Source organism: Palaemon carinicauda, chromosome 3 (genome assembly GCF_036898095.1).
Source record: "Palaemon carinicauda isolate YSFRI2023 chromosome 3, ASM3689809v2, whole genome shotgun sequence".
Lineage (NCBI taxonomy): Eukaryota > Metazoa > Arthropoda > Malacostraca > Decapoda > Palaemonidae > Palaemon > Palaemon carinicauda.
In genome coordinates, this window is record NC_090727.1 from 95,662,352 (window position 1) to 95,681,785 (window position 19,434).

Consider the following 19,434-nt stretch of genomic DNA (forward strand, 5'->3'; position numbering starts at 1 on the left):
AGAATGTGGCGTGAAGAGCCAAAACCTGATGAATGGGAATTAGGAGTGCTGGTGGAAACAAAAAAAAATCTGATTGATTGCAATAATTAAAGAGGCATCACACTTACGTTAGTTGTCATGAAAATATATAGTATACTCAGTCTTCAGAGAGAGAGAGAGAGAGAGAGAGAGAGAGAGAGAGAGAGAGAGAGAGAGAGAGAGAGAGAGAGAGAGAGAGAGAGAGAGAGAGAGATTGTTGAAAAGCTGAGAGATGAACAAGCAGGATTTAGAAAAAAGGTAGAAATTGTACTGACCAAATTTACATTTTAAGACAAATGGTACAGCAATCTGTGAAATATATAAACCCACTTTTGATGGCATTTGTGAACTATGAAAAAGCCTTCGATGGTGTGCACCGGCCAATTTTGTGGAGAATCCTGCGTTATTATGGAGTTGCCTTTAAATATATAAATTTAACTAAGTCTGTTTATGAGCATAGCAAGTGCAAATTCAATGTTAATGTTATTGGAGTCCTATCAGATGAATTACCAGTGAATAGTGGAGTACTCCAAGCAAATGTATTATCGCTTGGGTTGTTCATACTCCTGATGGATTTTGGAATGCAATGAACAGTTGGGGATGGTGGAGAAGGATTGGGCTGCATTGGTAACAGGAAATTATCTGACTTAGACTATGCTGATAACGCTGTCCTTTTTAACAGAACACCACAGGATTTGCATTTATTTTTTTGGAACACTGGAGTGATATTAAACCAACCTAAGAAACAGCTTCTTTATGTTCCGTTCGTTACTTTTGAAATATTAAACGAAACAAAAATCAAAGACAATAACGATATTGTAGAAAACTTTCCCTCTCTTATGACAATTTCAGACGTCGACATTTTTCGAATCCCAGAAGCCAAACATTCTGAATATCTACCCTGATATCTTAAGCCTCTTACTCCTCCGCTTCTCTGATGCTGATTATCCACAAAACATCTACCATTTCCAAATCAATTTTTCCAATCTGGGTGTGATTCTTGAAATGACATGAGTTCACTGCATTTTCCCAAAGATAATAAGTAAATTATATTACATAACTTTTATTTCCACATTATTCCTTTTTTGTGGTTCTGATCCAATTACTTACATGTTTCTTAGTATAAAGATATATTAATCTTATTTGCCGAATAAAAGAAAAATCTTATATTCTCGTCGAAACTTCTTACCTATTTGATACCTTGCTATTATAAACTATTACTTAAGTGAATCATTCTACTTAGTTTCTCATATTCAATACTTTTGCAACGCATTCTATGCTAACAGCTGTGCCATGTTAATCAAGGCTTTCATGTTTCTTACGCCCATTTATCTCTTCTTTCCCTTGCAAATGTAATTTCTCTCCTTTCAGCATCCAACAGTTTTGGGAACAGTACATCTTTTATAGCTCTCGCATTTCGTTGTATGTGAGAGATATTTCTTGTATTCTTTAAATTTTTCGTAATAGTTTCAATGTATTTAATATCAATTACCTTTATTAATTATCAGACTTAATGAAGTCATTGGTATTTTTTTTTCTTTTCTTTTTAGAAATTCTTATCATGACAAACACTCTCAAGATTCTGTTATTCAATAGCCAGAAATGACAGTATTATGATAACGGAATCCACCCTTATCACCTGGTTACATTGACTGGCTCACCTCCTGTTGGTGTCATTACAGTTCTAAATCACAACGACTAATTATACATTTAACCGTTGTCTTCAATCCCAAGTTTCCACTAAAGAATAAGGTTTATAAATGCACACTGGAAATTCATCAAAGATGACATTAAATAGGTTTAGAGAAAAAATACTTTACTAATATTCTAATAATTCCTTCGATATTCTGAACTCTGACTGCGAAGAAACATTTTATTTCATTTACCTCTTTTGTTGTTTATTTATTTATTTGTTTCATTTCCTCACTGGGCTAATATTTTCTGCTAGGCCCTTAGGGCTTATAGCATCCTGCTTTTCCAACTAGGATTGTAGCTTAGCTTGTGGTTATAATAATAATAATAATAATAATAATAATAATAATAAATGACCGACTGGGCCCTTTAATGCCATATGGTGTAGTGTAGTGTTTTTTAAATATATATATTTTTTTTTAATACCAAGGCAATTCTAAGCAAAAAATGTAGCATAAATTTCTAATGTAAACATAATTTCGTGTTTTATGTAGCCCTCATGATGGGAAGGGATTCCCGAAACATTGGTGTGTAGAAGAAATATGTCAGATGATCCGAAGTCTCCTTGCTGTCCTCTTCATCCTTAAACTTAAGCTTGCCAGAAGCGAAAATCTTATTAGTTATATATATATGTATGTATGTATGTATGTATGTATGTATGCATGTATGTATGTATATATATACAGACACTAATTCTTTATTATACAGAATATTAGCATAACCCAACCAAGCAGTTACGCAGTATGTTTTCTCAAGAACTAAAATATCAAAACTTGAAATATTCAGGCAAACATTTGAAAAGTTATGACAAAAAGTTATATTATTCAACAAAATAAGAAACTGTAAATAATACACGAAATAGAATGAGGACCGAGTGATTTCCTCCATATGGCAAACTTGGATGGATTAATCTAATTTTGGCCATATGGCCCAGCTATTTATTACTATTCAAACATATAATAAGAATGAAAAATAACGATAAAATTAAATTAGTTGGTTTTAGGGAATAAACAGACGGACGCAGGGGCCACATGGCGCTTATGTGCAATTGGGGGAAACAACGCATTTGCCTTATGACTTCACAAGAAAGAGATTGGTCAGCAACATATAAAACAAGCTGCCGAGGAAGCAAAGAAGAAAATGAAGAAGTAGGGGCAACTACTGTAGAAACAACTTTTGGTTGATACTGTTGGATACTTTGCGTGATTTCCATGGCTAGAAGTCGTTAAATATTCACCTACCAGTGTATGCGACCCGTCCGAAATTACGGCTAAATATTTATATAGATATGCACACACAGATTCAACCCTCCCCCCTTCCTAACTACAACATGGCAGTTTGGGCAATTTGTGGAAGATTGTGCTTTCCGAGTGGTTGGTTGCCGCTCAACAAGACAGGATATATATATATAGATAGATAGATAGATAGATAGATAGATAGATAGGTAGATAGATAGATAGATAGGTAGATAGATAGATAGATAGATAGATAGATATATATAAAATTACTTTTCTGAGTGGGAATACCTTTACGTGGTGAAAAGGTTTGTGTATCGCCATGATCAGCAAAGCTGCACTAATCTAGTTCACCCACAGTAAATGGGTTTGCTGTGAGCGATCAGACTAAAGTCTTCCACCATTACAAATCTGCAGTGGCCAACGTGGTGATAAAAATGGCCAAACCCCAGACATGACTAAGGACATGTCTGAGGTCTTTGTCCTGCTATGGAATAGAAATGGCTGCATTTATTGTTGTTCATGTCGTATATATATATATATATATATATATATATACACACATATATATATATATATATATATAAAGAGAGAGAGAGAGAGAGAGAGAGAGAGAGAGAGAGAGAGAGAGAGACTTGCTCTTTATTACATAGGGGAGATGACAAACATATGTTAAACAAACTTTGGTAAATTACCATAAAAGGGAAATTTTCCCAAAGATTTAAATTAAATTTCACCCGTTGAATTTCACGTCAACTTGCCAACAGACAAACGCAAAGGAATAAAAAGAACAACCTTACTTATATAACATAGGTGGCGGTAGGATTTAGACATAACATGAAATCACTTTCCTGTGTCACCAACCATATTGGGTTTAATCTTATACGATGCGACACAATGAATAATAAATGTACCTTTGATGTTCCTATTATTTTTCTCCTTTTCTTTGAATGGTATTGAATTATGACATTTACTAACGTTTATGACCTATTAAGTTGATTCTATTAACACTGATAACGATCAAATGGGATTGGATGACAGAATTAAAATATTGGATTTACCGACGTTTCAAGTAATGTAATAATCCAAGAAAATAATTGGAATTATTGAATCGTCACATGCAAGGCTTTTACAGTTGATATATATATATATATATATATATATATATATATATTACACATACACACTATATTAGTGTTAATATAACGCTCAAAATATGTAAGTAAATAAAAATAAATTGGGAGCCAAACAAGTTAATGATTGTCAAAAGAGAGGGAACAAAAATTCCAAAAATAACAAAGCCAAATCAAATATAAAAATAATAAACATCACAAAACTTCCCCATTGAAATTCTCATAGCAACTGCCGATGCCTGAGCTTACATTAAGGCGCAGTTCTACCCAAGCCAAGTATTACAATAAGAGTAATCTTGACAGATTTACTTGGAACAATCACGCTAATAATAATAATAATAATAATAATAATAATAATAATGATAAAATAATAATAATAATAATAATAATAATAATAATAATAATAATAATAATAATAATAATAACAGTTAAAGTAAAATAATCCGGACAAAAAAGAAAAAAAGGAAACGGTATTTCAACACAATGAAAGCAGAGTTAATATTAGCTTGGCTGTACAAAGTTTTGTACTCGGGCATCATGAAAAGCACTTTCAGTGTCACAATTGATCACATTTGCTACGAGATTACTAGCGTCTGCACCTTCTTTCACAGTCTTTTGTATAACTATATGAAGTTACAAATACCCGGAGATACCACATTTACAATTCTAATGGAGTTAGATCTATTCACTTCTGTATGTTTTCACTATGGATTCTAATTCCCCACATTTTTCCCATTTACAATAACCCTAACTTCTATTCAAAACAGGTTATATTTATGGTGGCCTATTGGAGAGGTCCCTGCCTGGCGATCTGCCAAACTGGGGTTCGAGTCCCGTTCAAGGTCTATAGTTTCTTGTAGTGTTTGCAGTCTCACCATCCAAGTGAATTAGGGATGTGGGCGTTTAGCGGAACCTATAGGTCTTCATGATGGATCATCAGCATCCATTGCCTGACCCTCCCTGAGTGGGGAGGGGACTTGAGAGATAATCATATGTATAGCTGGTTAGACCTTAGGCCACTGTCACAGTACCTTGCTTCTGCCATTCATGAGTGGCCTTTAAATTGCGTATCTTAACTCTTATTTGCATAAGGTGATTCGCGATCCGAGACGCTAAAACCATTGGGAGCCAAGGGCGTTAATTAATCATCAGATATCCATCTGCCAGAACCGAATCCTTATTCAATCAAGGTATCGTTAATCAAACGTGAAGGAAGGCTTCGATTTACCTGTTTCCGTTGCCCATCCACAAACGCGAGTTGTCGACTCAAGATCAGATCTTCCTGACAACGCAATTAGTTGATATCCTTATCCACATAAATTCATTGCTTTGAATTATAAATTCAATTCGATATCATCTTCCATTTATCAAATTGTGTTATACTAGGTTTATCCATAGATATTTGTCCGTAGATAAATGAATGGTTGATTGTAAGGAAACTTACCAAATTTTTGATAGAAAACGCATATTCCGTTATTAAGATTTAGCCTTAGCAAGAGCTCATGTCAAACTTCCTTCGACCTCCAGTATCATAGTCCTGAAGTTTCTATGATTGGCCTTTAATTTTACGTAGCGTATGCGACCCGTCAAAAACGACGTCTAAATATTTAGATATACACATCTCTCAAACCCCTCCCGCTATGGTATGACTACCCTCTCTCCCCTCTACCCGAGGGACGGGGATGGCAGTGTGTGACCAGAAAAAAAAAAAAAAAATATATATATATATATATATATATATACTGTATATGTATATTATATATATACAGATATATACATATATATATACACATATATATATATATATATAGATATATACATATATACAGTACATATATATATATATATATATATATATATATATATATATATGTGTATATATACATATAATTATATATGTATATATATATATATATATATATATATATGAATCAGACAATTGTTCTAAGATAACAAATCATGCTGGACCATTGAGGATATACTCGCAAAAACGCTTTGAGATGAAATTTCCAATATTATCTTTAATTATGACTGAAAAAGAAAAGAGGTTCCCTAAGGAGATCATTTTTTATGTCTCACTTTTTTTTAAGACAATATTTAGGTTGATAGCGTTCCTATTAGCCATATTTTCTCTTTTTAATAAACGTAAACTTAATCACATAATGAAACCCTGAACTAAGTATTTCTTTTATTCACTTATCCTTCTTCGTATTAATACTTTTAATAAAATAATTTCATGAGAGAGAGAGAGAGAGAGAGAGAGAGAGAGGAGAGAGAGAGAGAGAGAGGGGGGGGGGCGGTTAAAAGAACGAGATGCTATGGAAATGGCCGTGTCAAAAGATTACGCATGATCAAATTTATATGTCAATATGCCATTAAAATGTGGAATCTTGACAAAAAAATCTATATGGGTAAATATCTTTTGCTATATTCATTTAACTTCATCAAGTTTTCATTTCACATTTACATCCTATAAGTGGTATAACCTCGACCATTTTTCCTTCATAACCAGTTAGTGACGTCTCATCTTTTTATTTAAGGATTCCCTTGTTAAATCATATTAATAAAACTAATAATAATAACTTTGTTCTTAAGCTTTCAATAGCCTGGCATTGGCATTATCAATATTTTCTTAATAAATTTATTTTTTCAAGTGCCAGATATTGCCAATTTATTATTTGCAGTTACGATAATTTACTCAAAACGAGGAAAGGAAACCATGCTTGATTTTTAAAAACTTACCGAGCGACATATCTCATGTGACCGAAAAAACCACCTATCCAAGGACATGTTATGCTAAACCTCTTAGGGATCATTCAAGATTTTTTCGGAAGAGCCCACATAGACCGTGGGAAAAAGACACATGACAACATCTCTTTGGTCGTTTAAAAATAACATCTACGAAATCTACTTTGCCTCCTACATTTCACATTTTTAATCTTTCCGACACAACCATTTCCATAGAATCTAGTCTCTCTCTCTCTCTCTCTCTCTCTCTCTCTCTCTCTCTCTCTCTCTCTCTCTCCTGATGTTATTTTATAAATATTTCAATGGAAGGACAAATGATAAATGATTAAAAGAATTTCTTAGTTTAGGTTGTCATTGTGTTATTAAGGTCACCTTCATTAAAAAGAGAAAATGTAGCTAAGAGAAATGCTATCACCCCAAAATACTGTTACAAAAAAGTGAGAAATCTGCTTTACCTACTACTTTGTACATCTTTAATCTCTCCTGTCATAAAGACGTAAAATATAACTACATTTAGAAATTTTACCCCAGTTTCTTGTGAATGAATCATACTAAAATAATGAAAAAATACATGTGCTTGAAGTACAATGTACAGTTGGACACAGGAATTCCTGTCAAACATACCCTTTTACACCCTTACTGCGCGGTGGGTCCCTATGTGTAGTCCTGCCCACCATCTTTGCCCTCTCTTCCTATTCTACTTGTTTGCCTACTCGCCGCACAGATTGGGTGTGACAGGGTGCTCTTCCTCTGAGCGAGGTGAGCCAGGATATTCTCTAGGGCCTTGTTACTGTCCCTAGCCTTTGCCTTTGCCATTCATGAGTGACGTTTAAACCTTTTAAAGCTGAGGACACAAAGGTAATCCATTAAGTTTAAGTGGAATGTTCATGGATATAACGAAACATATGTACCAGCGTTGAAAACATAGAAGAATAAGGGGTGGGAAGATATTGTATCTACTAATCTCTTATTTTATTCAATTTATCAAAAACGATGAGTTAAAACATAATTCATATTGAAAATCTAATCATTATTGTTCACCGTTGATCAACTGCCCTAACATCATCATCACTCTCTTTCAATATAATGAATATTTGATTTGAATAATTCTACCGTAAATGAGTACCAGCATTTTTGTTGGGGTCAAGAAAAAGTGGGAGAAACATTATCATTCCCAGAAAACTTACAAAATATAAACAAAGACACTGACATACACACACACACACACACACACACATACATACATATATATATATATATATATATATTTATGTATGTATATATATAAAAGTATATATTTATGTATATATATATATATATATATATATAAGCATAATTATATGATATCCTGTAAGTGAAAATATCACGTAAACAAACTTATATATATATATATATATATACACACATATATATATATATATATATATAAATATATATATAAAGTTTATTTATGTGCACTGTCAATTGTGGTATGTTTTCAGCTTTTAAAATTACGTATTTCCCAAATGTATCATAAGCCACAAAAGTATGTCAGCTGTCATAAATAAATCCATGTTTTTCCTTAGGACTTTCGGTCAACTCTGTCAGCAACTCCAGCATCAACTAACAACTTTCGTCATCCTGAGTTTAACACGGAAGGTTTCGCAGGTAAGAACTTCATTTCTATGAACCCTCAAGATTCGTTCCCCCGAACAATATGGCCACTTAGATTTATTCCTCCTATATAATGAAGAGCAAGTGTATGGTTATATATTTACAACTATATGTGTAGAATATATATATATATATATATATATATATATGACTTTCCTGTCAAGCTAAACGGCATTGCCAAACGTATGACTACTCGATCTCTCCGAGCGTAGAGGGAAGAACGTTGAAAGGGGGAATGTGTGTGTGGGCATATCTACAGTATCTAAATATTTTGCTGTAATTTTATGGGTAAAGTACACAGTGTATATATATATATGTATATATAAAGTATATATATATATATATATATATATATATATAAAAGAACTTCTTCCTCTAAATACCCAGATTAGGTTATTGAACAATCGGGTTTTGAAGAACAGGGTCCGAAGTCTATCCTCATCATTAAACAGATTAGCGAAGCTTTAGGAAAACGCAATCATTTTGTTTTGCAAGATAAATGCAACACACACATATTGTCATACACGTAACCAGAGCGATTTTTGTTCTGGTTATGAGGAATTTTAAAGCTTTTCTAAGAGGAAATTTAAAGAGTTTCAAGGGATATCCAGTTATAGAAACTAATAACTTCGAAAAGGAATTTTGAAAGGTTGCAAGGGAAATCAGATCAGAGAAACTAATAACTTGCACTGAAAATTTAAAGGGTTTCAAGGGATATCCAGTCATAGAAACTTATACCAAAGAGGAATTTTTAAGGGTTTCAAAGGAAATCAGTTCAGAGAAACTAATAACTTGCACTGAAAATATAAGGACATCCAGTCATAGAAACTAACACCAAAGAGGAATTTTTAAGGGTTTCAAAGGAAATCAGGTCAGAGGAACTAATAACTTGCACTGGTTATGAAGAATTTTAAAGGGGTTATAAAAAGAAATTTGAAGGGTTTCAAGGGACATCCAGTCATAGAAACTAATAACCTCTAAGAGGAATTTTTAAGGGAAGTCCAGAGAAACTAATAACTTGCTCTGGTTATAAGGAATTGTTTCTAAGAGGAAATTTAAAGGGTTTCAAGGGACATCCAGTCATAAAAACTAATAACTTATAAGAGGAATTTTAAAAGGTTGCAAGGGAAATCAGATCAGAGAAACTAATAACTTACAGAGAAAATTTAAAAGGGTTTCAAGGGACATCCAGCCATAGAAAATAATACCAAAGAGGATTTTTTAAGGGTTTCAAGGGAAATCAGATCAGCGAAACTAATAACTTGTTCTGATTTTGAGGAATTTTAAATGGTTTCTAAGAGGAAATCTAAAGGGTTTCAATGGACATCCAGTCATAGAAACTAATAACTTCTAAGAGGAATTTTACAGGGTTTCAAGGGAAATCCAGTCACTGAAACTAATAACTTGCACTGGTTATGAGGAATTTTAAAGGGTTTCTAAGAGGAAATCTAAAGGGTTTCAAGGGAGATCGTTATAGAAACTGATAACTTCTAAGAGGAATCAGTAGTTATGTTAAAATAGATATGCCGTATATAAACTATGAAGAAAGACTGTCAACCTACATACATACATATACCACGGCACTTCCCCCAATTTTAGGGGGTAGCCGACATCAAACAAATGAAACAAAAAGAGGGGAAATCTCCTCTCTACGTTCCTCCCAGCCTGACAAGGGACTATATCAACCTGTTCAACATAAAAATATTTACTGCAAGTTTGAACTTCTTAAGATCAAACGATTCAACTGCCCGATTAGGAAGATCAATTTAATAATCTGGTCACAGCTGTAATATAATTAGAATACTGTGTGGTACTGTACCTTATGATCGAAAAGGCAAGACTGTTAAAATTAACTGCATACCTAGTACTATGTACAGGATGGTACCGTCTGGGAAGATCTGCATGTAAAAGATGGTAATAATTATGAAAAATCTTATGCAACATGCATATTGATTGATTTGTAGTTTTCTGGCATTCTGACATCTAAGGTCATTGAAGTCGTTACAACATGCATAAAGAACTAACTTGACGATGGTCCAAACCAATGGACTAGAAATGGCTGCATTTATTGTATGTATGTATATATGTATCTACATAAACACACACACACACACACACACACATATATATATATATATATATATATAGAGAGAGAGAGAGAGAGAGAGAGAGAGAGAGAGAGAGAGTCTTGATTCCTTTATTGGAACGTTCGGAAGACATTAGGTTGAACGAGATTCCCTTGCCCATGCCTGGACTGAAATAGGATCAAGTACAGCTGTCGAAAGCAGAAGCAGAAGCAAATCCACCCCCCCCCCTCTCTCTCTCTCTCTCTCTCTCTCTCTCTCTCTCTCTCTCTCTCTCTCTCTCAAATCTGCATGGATATCAATGTGGACCTTCGCCACTATTTGTTGTATCTTATTTTCCAAAGTTTAAAAGAGAATAACAAGGCAGAACATTTGATGAAAAAGGGTTGACACGTCTGAGGGTACTGCAAAACCCGTTTATTCATATGAGTAAATATATAATTTATAAAGTGATTCCAGATTTTAGAATGTTCACTACATGAACATACATGTAACCGATTCATAGATGAACCTTTAATTAAATTTATGGTCCATTCACCCACGTAGATTAAAAAAAAAAATAAGTTTCATTAAAAAGATTGTCAAAACGCTATTAATTATATACCCTTTGGGAAACTTCCATGTTATCGCTAAAAAAAAATCATAAACATGAACAAAAAACGACTTGTAAGTCTGTGAGCAGTTTATGATCATAACAAAGATTTTGTTACAAATTTATGCTTTACAAAATCTAACGCAAACATAGACTTTAAACTAATATAAACTCAAGACCACCTTCCTACTGGCTTATTTATCATTACACTACATGACTCAGAATCCATCTGATTCCAACTCTACCAAACAATTTTGGGGAAATTTCGTTCTCAGGAAATAAAACTCTTCTGCGTCTTGAGATTCAAAGCATCTGTTAAAGTCAGAACCCAATTTACTTATCTTTGCCTAAGTTTTAATGAGAACCATCAGCTGCTCCAGTTTCTGCAAACATGGAAGCAATGGAGTTGCTCAAGCAAGAGCACAAAAGAGTGGAGCTTTACGATTGCATAAAAAATGTACTCTCTCTCTCTCTCTCTCTCTCTCTCTCTCTCTCTCTCTCTCTCTCTCTCTCTCTCTCTCAAAAGTATGCACCAACAACATCCCTTACAAAGGAAGAAATAAAAACTTTTACGAATATCTGGAGATATTTATGAAAAAACATAAAACTCGATTTCCCTTTGTTTTGGGTGATTTCAGTGCTAGAATAGGTCAAAAGATGAGAGGAGAATCGGAAGTAAATGCATTTGGAGTAGGCACAAGGAATGACAGAGGAGACATGCTTGTGGAATTTGCTGAAATAAACAATCTTAAAATCATGAACACCTGGGTAAGTGCATATCTATCTAAATGTTTAGCCAACATTATTGACGGGTCGCGTACAGTACTTCTATGTAATAAAACTGAATAATAACAAAAATGTTATGAAGTATCTTAACACACAAACACACATATATATACAATTTAAATATCCTAATATTTTTCCAATAAAAAATTACAAAACGTAAAGTAATTACCTCAACAGGTTGATAAATATATATATATATATATATATACACACACACACATATATATATATATATATATATACACACACATATATATATATATAATATATATATATATATATATATATATATTCGCCAAGATACGCTTTGGAGTTCTAAATAAAAGTAAGCTAACTCAAACGTTGAGCAATAAACTCATTGGAGACTCACAATGTATAGATATGTGTTATCTAACGTGATTACTGATTAGCGCAATAGCATTTGAGTCCAGAGTTTACTCACCAAAAGCCAAACTACCATGTAAACCACATCATATGTTGGAACCCCAAGACCAATTCGTTCCTAGCATAAATTTCCTGAAATTTCAAAGCCCCAGCTCAACCTCAAAACATAAAAAGTAAATCCAAGTCGGTAATAACAGGCACTGGGTAGTTGGCATTGCTATTCAAGTCGCATAAATTTGTTAATATGTAACGAATTCGTGAAGGAAAAATGTCACCAATGTTATTGAGAGAGAGAGAGAGAGAGAGAGAGAGAGAGAGAGAGAGAGAGAGAGAGAGAGAGAGAGAGAGAGAGAGAGAGAAATTCACTTACATTTCATATTCATATCGTTACTAAACATAAAAAGTACTTGGGCAACAGGTTAGTTTACCTAATAATGAATTCCTTCTTAAATATGATAGGGGCATCTATTCTATCTCCTTTTAATCTATACAAAGAGATGGAATACATTAAAAAAAGAGAGAATAATTGATGAGTGAAATCAATGCTGAAATTCTTAACATAACTAATTTCCATCCAAGGTCTGAATTTATCCTCCACCCCAGATTTGATATTTGTGCCCACAGTGCACCTCATGTAGAGCACTGTCGACATTGAGGGTTTTTGCTGCGTTCCTTTGGATCCTTATTTCCAGTGGCTTTATAACCTTTAACTTGAGCCCCGTTCTTGCTTCCTTCCTTCCTATTTGCTATCCAAACTCGTAAAACTTTTGCCAAGCTATATAGCCAAAATCTATAAATCAATCCTTGAATCTATATCCCGTATCCTGTACAGAGTTTCTTGTAAAGTACTAATAGTTTGGTATCGAATATATATTTCTCCGTATATATTTGGTTCTCGTGAACACCCCAACCACAGAAAAGGGCAATCCTAGATCTTTTAAGGAGACATACAATCCTTATAAACATCTCTACCAATAAAATAATTAGCCATTTTATTAAAGCCTTTTGAAACCTCTGCGTACTAGAAGCTAAGTGGATGTACTGAAAAGTTCAATGTTCGACCAAAAACTCAATGAGTTTCTACGAAAACAGTCACCGTATTTTCACATATGATCTATCAATAACGCAACATTTAGAGAGCAAATGGAAACTCCCTTTACTGACATTATCAAATTCCCAAAATACAAATTGAAATTCCCTTTACTGACATTATCAATTTCCCAAAATGAATTAACATAAATAAAGAATAACAATATTGAACTTTTTTTCAACTCATATAATATCCAATTTGACTTAATTAAGGAAACACTGAAGATATATAAAACAACACAGAAAACCGGATGGACAAAATAGGAATGAAACAAAATTATCATAAACTAAAATTACGGGAGGGGGAGGAAAGATAATATGCCGCCCAGTTTGAAAATAAGGTTCTCTTATTTTATAGTATGGCTCGAATCCCATACAACCGCTATTTATTAATTAATTAAGTAGCACGACTAATTTAATAAAGTGGTGTCTGCACACGAAAATAATATCAGGTTCAGGTTACTAACTAAACAAATAATTCTAAGTGGTCATTTATGTACTGTATGTGCTCCAGTGTAGAGACCGAATTACGTTAATTAACTTATTGTAACGCTATAATATTATCATTAATGTTACCATTATTATTACTAGCCAAGCTACAACCCTGGTTAAAAAGCAGAATGCTACAAGCCTAAGGGCTCCAACAGGAAAGTGGCCCAGTGAGGAAAGGAAATAAGGAAATTGCACTTAAACTCTATATAAGTGATGAATAAGAATAAAAAATATTTTCAAAATCAGTACCAACTATATGATAGATCCGTTATAAACTATAAAATAAGATTTATATCAACCAACTCAAGTATCAGAATTACACTCCTCGTAATATTTTACTTTATTTTATTAACTGTAATTACGAGTTAAATACAGAATAATATATTAATAACCTTTTAGTAAAATTTACCGTAAAGTAACAAGAAAATTATATGGTAATAATTATTAGGTTTGACATTATTAACAAAGCCTAAGAGGGAGACTCAATCACTCCTAAATAAGTTTGTATGAGAGAGAGAGAGAGAGAGAGAGAGAGAGAGGAGAGAGAGAGAGAGAGAGAGAGAGAGAGAGAGAGAGAGAGAGAGAGAGAGTTAGCCTACAATTTGTCTTTTACAAATGTTTCTTAAAACTTGAAGGCAGACAGAGCGTCTTCCTTTAAATCAAATCTCCCAACACATTCTGGTTAGGATAAATATTAGAAAACTTTTCTCATTTGCAAAATTAACTCAGAAATGATGCGATGTACTTTCAACTTCGTTAGTTTGTCTAATGGGAAGTTCGGATTCCAATTCCCAATCACGAAAGAGAAAATGAATTAGTTAGTTTTCTTTCGTTGAAAATTTAATCATAGTTATTAGCAGAAACCTGAAGCAAAAAACGTATCTGCACAAATAGAAACGTACTTTTTACATGAACCTATGGTCTATTAACAGACACTACATGACTCATAGCCCATCTGATTCCAACTCTACTAAACAATTTGGGGAAATTTCGTTCTCGGGAAATAAAACTCCTCTGCGTCTTGAGATTCAAAGCATCGGTTAAAGTCAGAACCTAATTTATTCGCCTTTGCCTAAGTTTTAATGAGAACCATCAGCTGCTCCAGTTTCTGTAAACATGGAAACAGTGGAGTTGCTCAAGTAAGAGCATCCAAAAGCAGAGCTTTACGATTATATAAAAAAATGTATATCTCTCTCTCTCTCTCTCTCTCTCTCTCTCTCTCTCTCCTCTCTCTCTCTCTCTCTCTCTCTCTCTCTCTCTCTCCATCTCTCTCCATATATATCTAAAAATATTCTGCAGTAAAATCCATTAACAAAACTTGAGGGGCACTCAGTAGAGCGCAGACCTATATCGCGGCAGCTTATTTCTTAAACTTTTGCTCGACCTTGGCCTTTAACCTTAACATGTTAATTTGCGTGGATTTTCATACACACAAACAAGAACACAGTCTGAAGTCTCTGTGACAATAACGTCCAAACTTATCTCTGATTACATGTATTGGACATTTTGCTTGACTTTGACCTTGACCTTCCAAAATTTAATCATGTATGAAAGTTGTCAATAATTATCGCATGATTTTAGAAACATTTTGATTTACCACAGAACACAATCCTATCAACTCAAAAAGCATACAAGAAACTGAATGAAATTGAATATTCAGCATAAACAGGAATGAATCTTACCAGCAACATTCATCGCAAATAAAGTAAATCATTGAACATAATATGAAAATTCCTTTCGATATTAAATTTCTTTAAGATTTTCTGACTGACAAGTAACGGAAAGTATAATGAACGTAACCAGATAATGAAAATCCGACATACAGTAACTAGAGAATAACTGAAATGAAATCAATCCCTCAATAAGGAATAAACCCTAAACAGCCAAGAGAACTATTGAATTTAGTGACGTAAATTATTCAACAATACAGAAGGTTCATATCAAAATGAACACATATTTTCTAAGTTGTATATAAATCTATACTTCTCTTAATTCCATCTACTGGGAATAAATAAAGAGGATCCTACTATCGTTTATATTTCCAATCTCGATGTCTCTCACATCACGTTAATCACAGCCAATTAAATTCTCCAAAGAGGGAATGTTAGGGTTATTTCTTCTCCAATACTGAATTTCCACAAAGGTTTACAACCTCCAATCCACCCCAGTATTCTCACTGATTTTATTCCAATCTGGCAATACTTATTTTCGATGATAATATATAGATAGAAATTTACTTTATCAATGGCTATGTAGTTAACGAATTTTGAAATCAGATAATGTTATTCATCAATATAAAATCCCCTAAAAATTGAACAATGAAATTTTTTTTTTAGCAAGCAAGTTTCCAAACTGTGTATTGCAAATGTATTTTAGGCGAAAAGTGAGAGAATAAATGCTTACATGAGAAAAGGCTTACCCCAAAATACGCAAAACAAAATAAACATTCCAATTAATGAAACTTGTAATTATAAGAACGAAAATGGACCAGCACCATATAAACCCCTAAATAAGTCCATATTGAGGCTTGGACATTCAAAGCGACTCCAGTTCTTCCATTAGTGTCTATTCACTCAAACCGGCTACTGGAGACGTCTTTAGATACAAAAGATTTTCTTCGGTATGAAAATAACCTCATAATTACTCCGTCATTATTACTTATATAGGTTGAACCAAAACGCCTCTTTCTCACGTTATCCTTTCATCAAGAAGAAGAAGAAGAAGAAGAAGAAGAAGAAGAAGAAGAAGAAGAAGAAGAAGAAGAAGAAGAAGAAGAAGAAGAAGAATGGATGTTTACAAAATCCAACTAGGAAAGAAACAAGCAAGATTAATAAAATACATAACGTCCCTGAATGATTCAACCAATAAAAAGTCCAAATTATCAACATGGCCACTATGAAAAGACTTTAGAAAGGGCGCAAAGAAGCCTATTTGTAATAAAGCTAATTACCAAGGTTTCATTAAAAAAGTCCAATACACATACACATAGAGGGCGTATGTAATATGAATTTACGAATGGATAAATAATGAAAATAAAACATAAATGCACTCCATAGTCGAAGTCGTCTTGTTATAAACTCGCACTATCCTCTCTGCTTTGGCGTCAATTTATTCAACTTGAATTAGTGTCTTCATTCATCTTTTTAGTTTGGGCATCAAAAAACACCAGAAAGATGTGATATGGTAAGATATTATTAAAACTTTAAAATCTGAAATAAAACACAAACATACATATACTTTTAATGAGAGTAAAGCGACAAAGCCGAGTCGTGCACAATTTCTTGGACATGCACGTTAAGTATCTTAATATTAGTCGTCCTGAATAATGGTTTTATACTCTGGCATTTACGATGCCTTGGGCATTTTCTAGCAGAGGATGGGGACGATTTAGGATGCAGCAAAGGACATTAAGCCCTTACAAGATTTTTCCTTCAGAAACAAAATGGAAGAATAAAACTAGGAAAGATAAACCGGAGAACTTTACACCATGGTCAATATCTTATAATTATGGCAGAATAAATAATTATAATTCGACACAAAACACGTCACCCCATTTCTTACCTAAATGTCCTTTTATTTCTTAGCTTTTACCTTTGTCTCACATGAATTTACATCGGCCGATTTTGGAATGAGGAAAATAAATTCGATAGATAGTGATAAATTTACGAATAAGAGAGATTACAATTATCCTTATTAGTGTTATTACCACACACATAGAGACAAACCCCAGACACGAATAAGGACATATCTGAGGCCGTTGTCCTGCAATAAACTAGATACGGCTGCATTTGTTGTTGTATGTGTGAGTGTGTGTTCTCATATAATAAGCCACACTAAACCCATTAACATTAAATCTATTTTGGGAGTAGCTTACATCCAAAGGGTGTGCAAGACCACTTTGTACCCTTCACACCCTTTGGTTGATTGATTGATTGATTATTAGAAGTCAGGATGGCAGATAACTCATAATCAATCAATCGACCAACCAAATGGTGTGAAGGGTACAAAGTGCTCTTACTCCAACCAGGATTCGAACCTATACAGTGACATAGACCACCATGCTATCAAGATAAACGTGAGGAGAATTGGCTTCTGTTGTACATAAAACGCAGTCTCTGTATTAGCAATCAAAATCATCTACTCCTCTCTATAATAGTTTAGTGGTAAGCTAGTGAACCATGGTCAATTATGATATATTTCAAACATTTCACAAGTGGATTTCAAGATGAAATCAAAAGAAAAGAATAAATTCTTAATTCACATAAAAAGTTAAAATTCAATCACTGCTAGACGTCATGTAATACTGAAGGAATATTGAAATTTTTTTTACAGGATTAAACCCGAGAACTCAAACATGGCCCATTAAAAAAAAAAAAAAAAAAAAAAAAAAAAAAATAACGGTACTATAATATAAATTCTTACTCGACATACTAGAAATCCACTAATAAATTTGTCAAAAATCATGTAAATCTTTCACTTCTTTAAAAAAAAAATCTTAACTTGACGCATATACAAACATACTAACAAAATACTAGAAAACGCTCCTCGGTGAAAGCCCTATAAAATTCTGGCAGCCACCGAATTCCGGTTGGGTCTGATTTCCTCCCGATGGAATGTCTCCTCACTATTTCATTACCCATCAAAGGTTTCCTGAACTGAATCTATGCCCGAAATACTTCGGATACCTTTTTCTCCGTACTTGAAAAATGCGAAAAAGGAAATAAAGAAAAAAAATCTGATCAGAAATCTTAAAGATGGGAGACATTTTTAAAATTTATTTAAAGCGAGTAGAAAGAGCAATCAGAGAATTCAAACCTCGGCCAATGAAGATGGTCAACATTCTAATCAAATATACGAACCTAAGTTTTCCTTTTTTCAGATGTTGACCGTGAGTGAATCTATTGAAAAATAACAACAATAATAACCAAAATAGAGATATTCATTCAGGTTATGTTGGAAATTGATTGGGTTCTTCCTGAGCATAATACCTATCCATTGTTGAAATTTGGTGAAAATCCGGCAAGAAGTTTGGAAGTGATCCTGGTAACAGATAAATAAATAAATAAACGTAGGTACAAATAAAATCTCCTTATAACCCAACTTGAATTAGGAACCCCTCAAACATACTATATCTCAAAAGATTTATTAAACTTACTCATTTGCAAAACCAAATCTTTTTGTTTCCTTTAGATACAAACAACAATACTCTTGAAATAAATTACCATTATATTTCAATCAAGGATTTAAATAAACGTGTAAATCAACATGGCTTATAAAACTATACAAATAACAAAATAATTGATAAAAACTATTAGTTTGGTTTGTAATTCCATAAAAGCATATATAATTCGTCCATAAACAATGAAAAAGAAATCAAATGATAATCTTCGAATAAAAACAGAACGTTATGTAATCTAAATGACCCCAAAAAATCAACAAGACTTCTAAACTAAGAAGAGAGATCCAAAGAGTTTCCACAACTCAAAGCCAAAATTAATTGTTATGATTTTAATGGCCAAAGTTTCTAG

The 19,434-nt window shown here is 33.3% G+C and overlaps 1 protein-coding gene across 1 annotated transcript in view; it reads left to right on the plus strand.

Annotated features, from left to right (window-relative positions):
• LOC137632798 (FK506-binding protein 5-like) overlaps positions 1–16,716 on the plus strand; it is a 77,905-nt gene extending 61,189 nt beyond the window's left edge. The window contains exons 4-5 of the mRNA XM_068364891.1: positions 11,794–11,923; positions 16,573–16,716. Of these exons, the coding sequence (XP_068220992.1) occupies positions 11,794–11,923; positions 16,573–16,716 (274 nt within the window). The remainder of the gene's footprint in view (positions 1–11,793; positions 11,924–16,572) is intronic.
• The last annotated feature ends 2,718 nt before the right edge of the window (positions 16,717–19,434 follow it).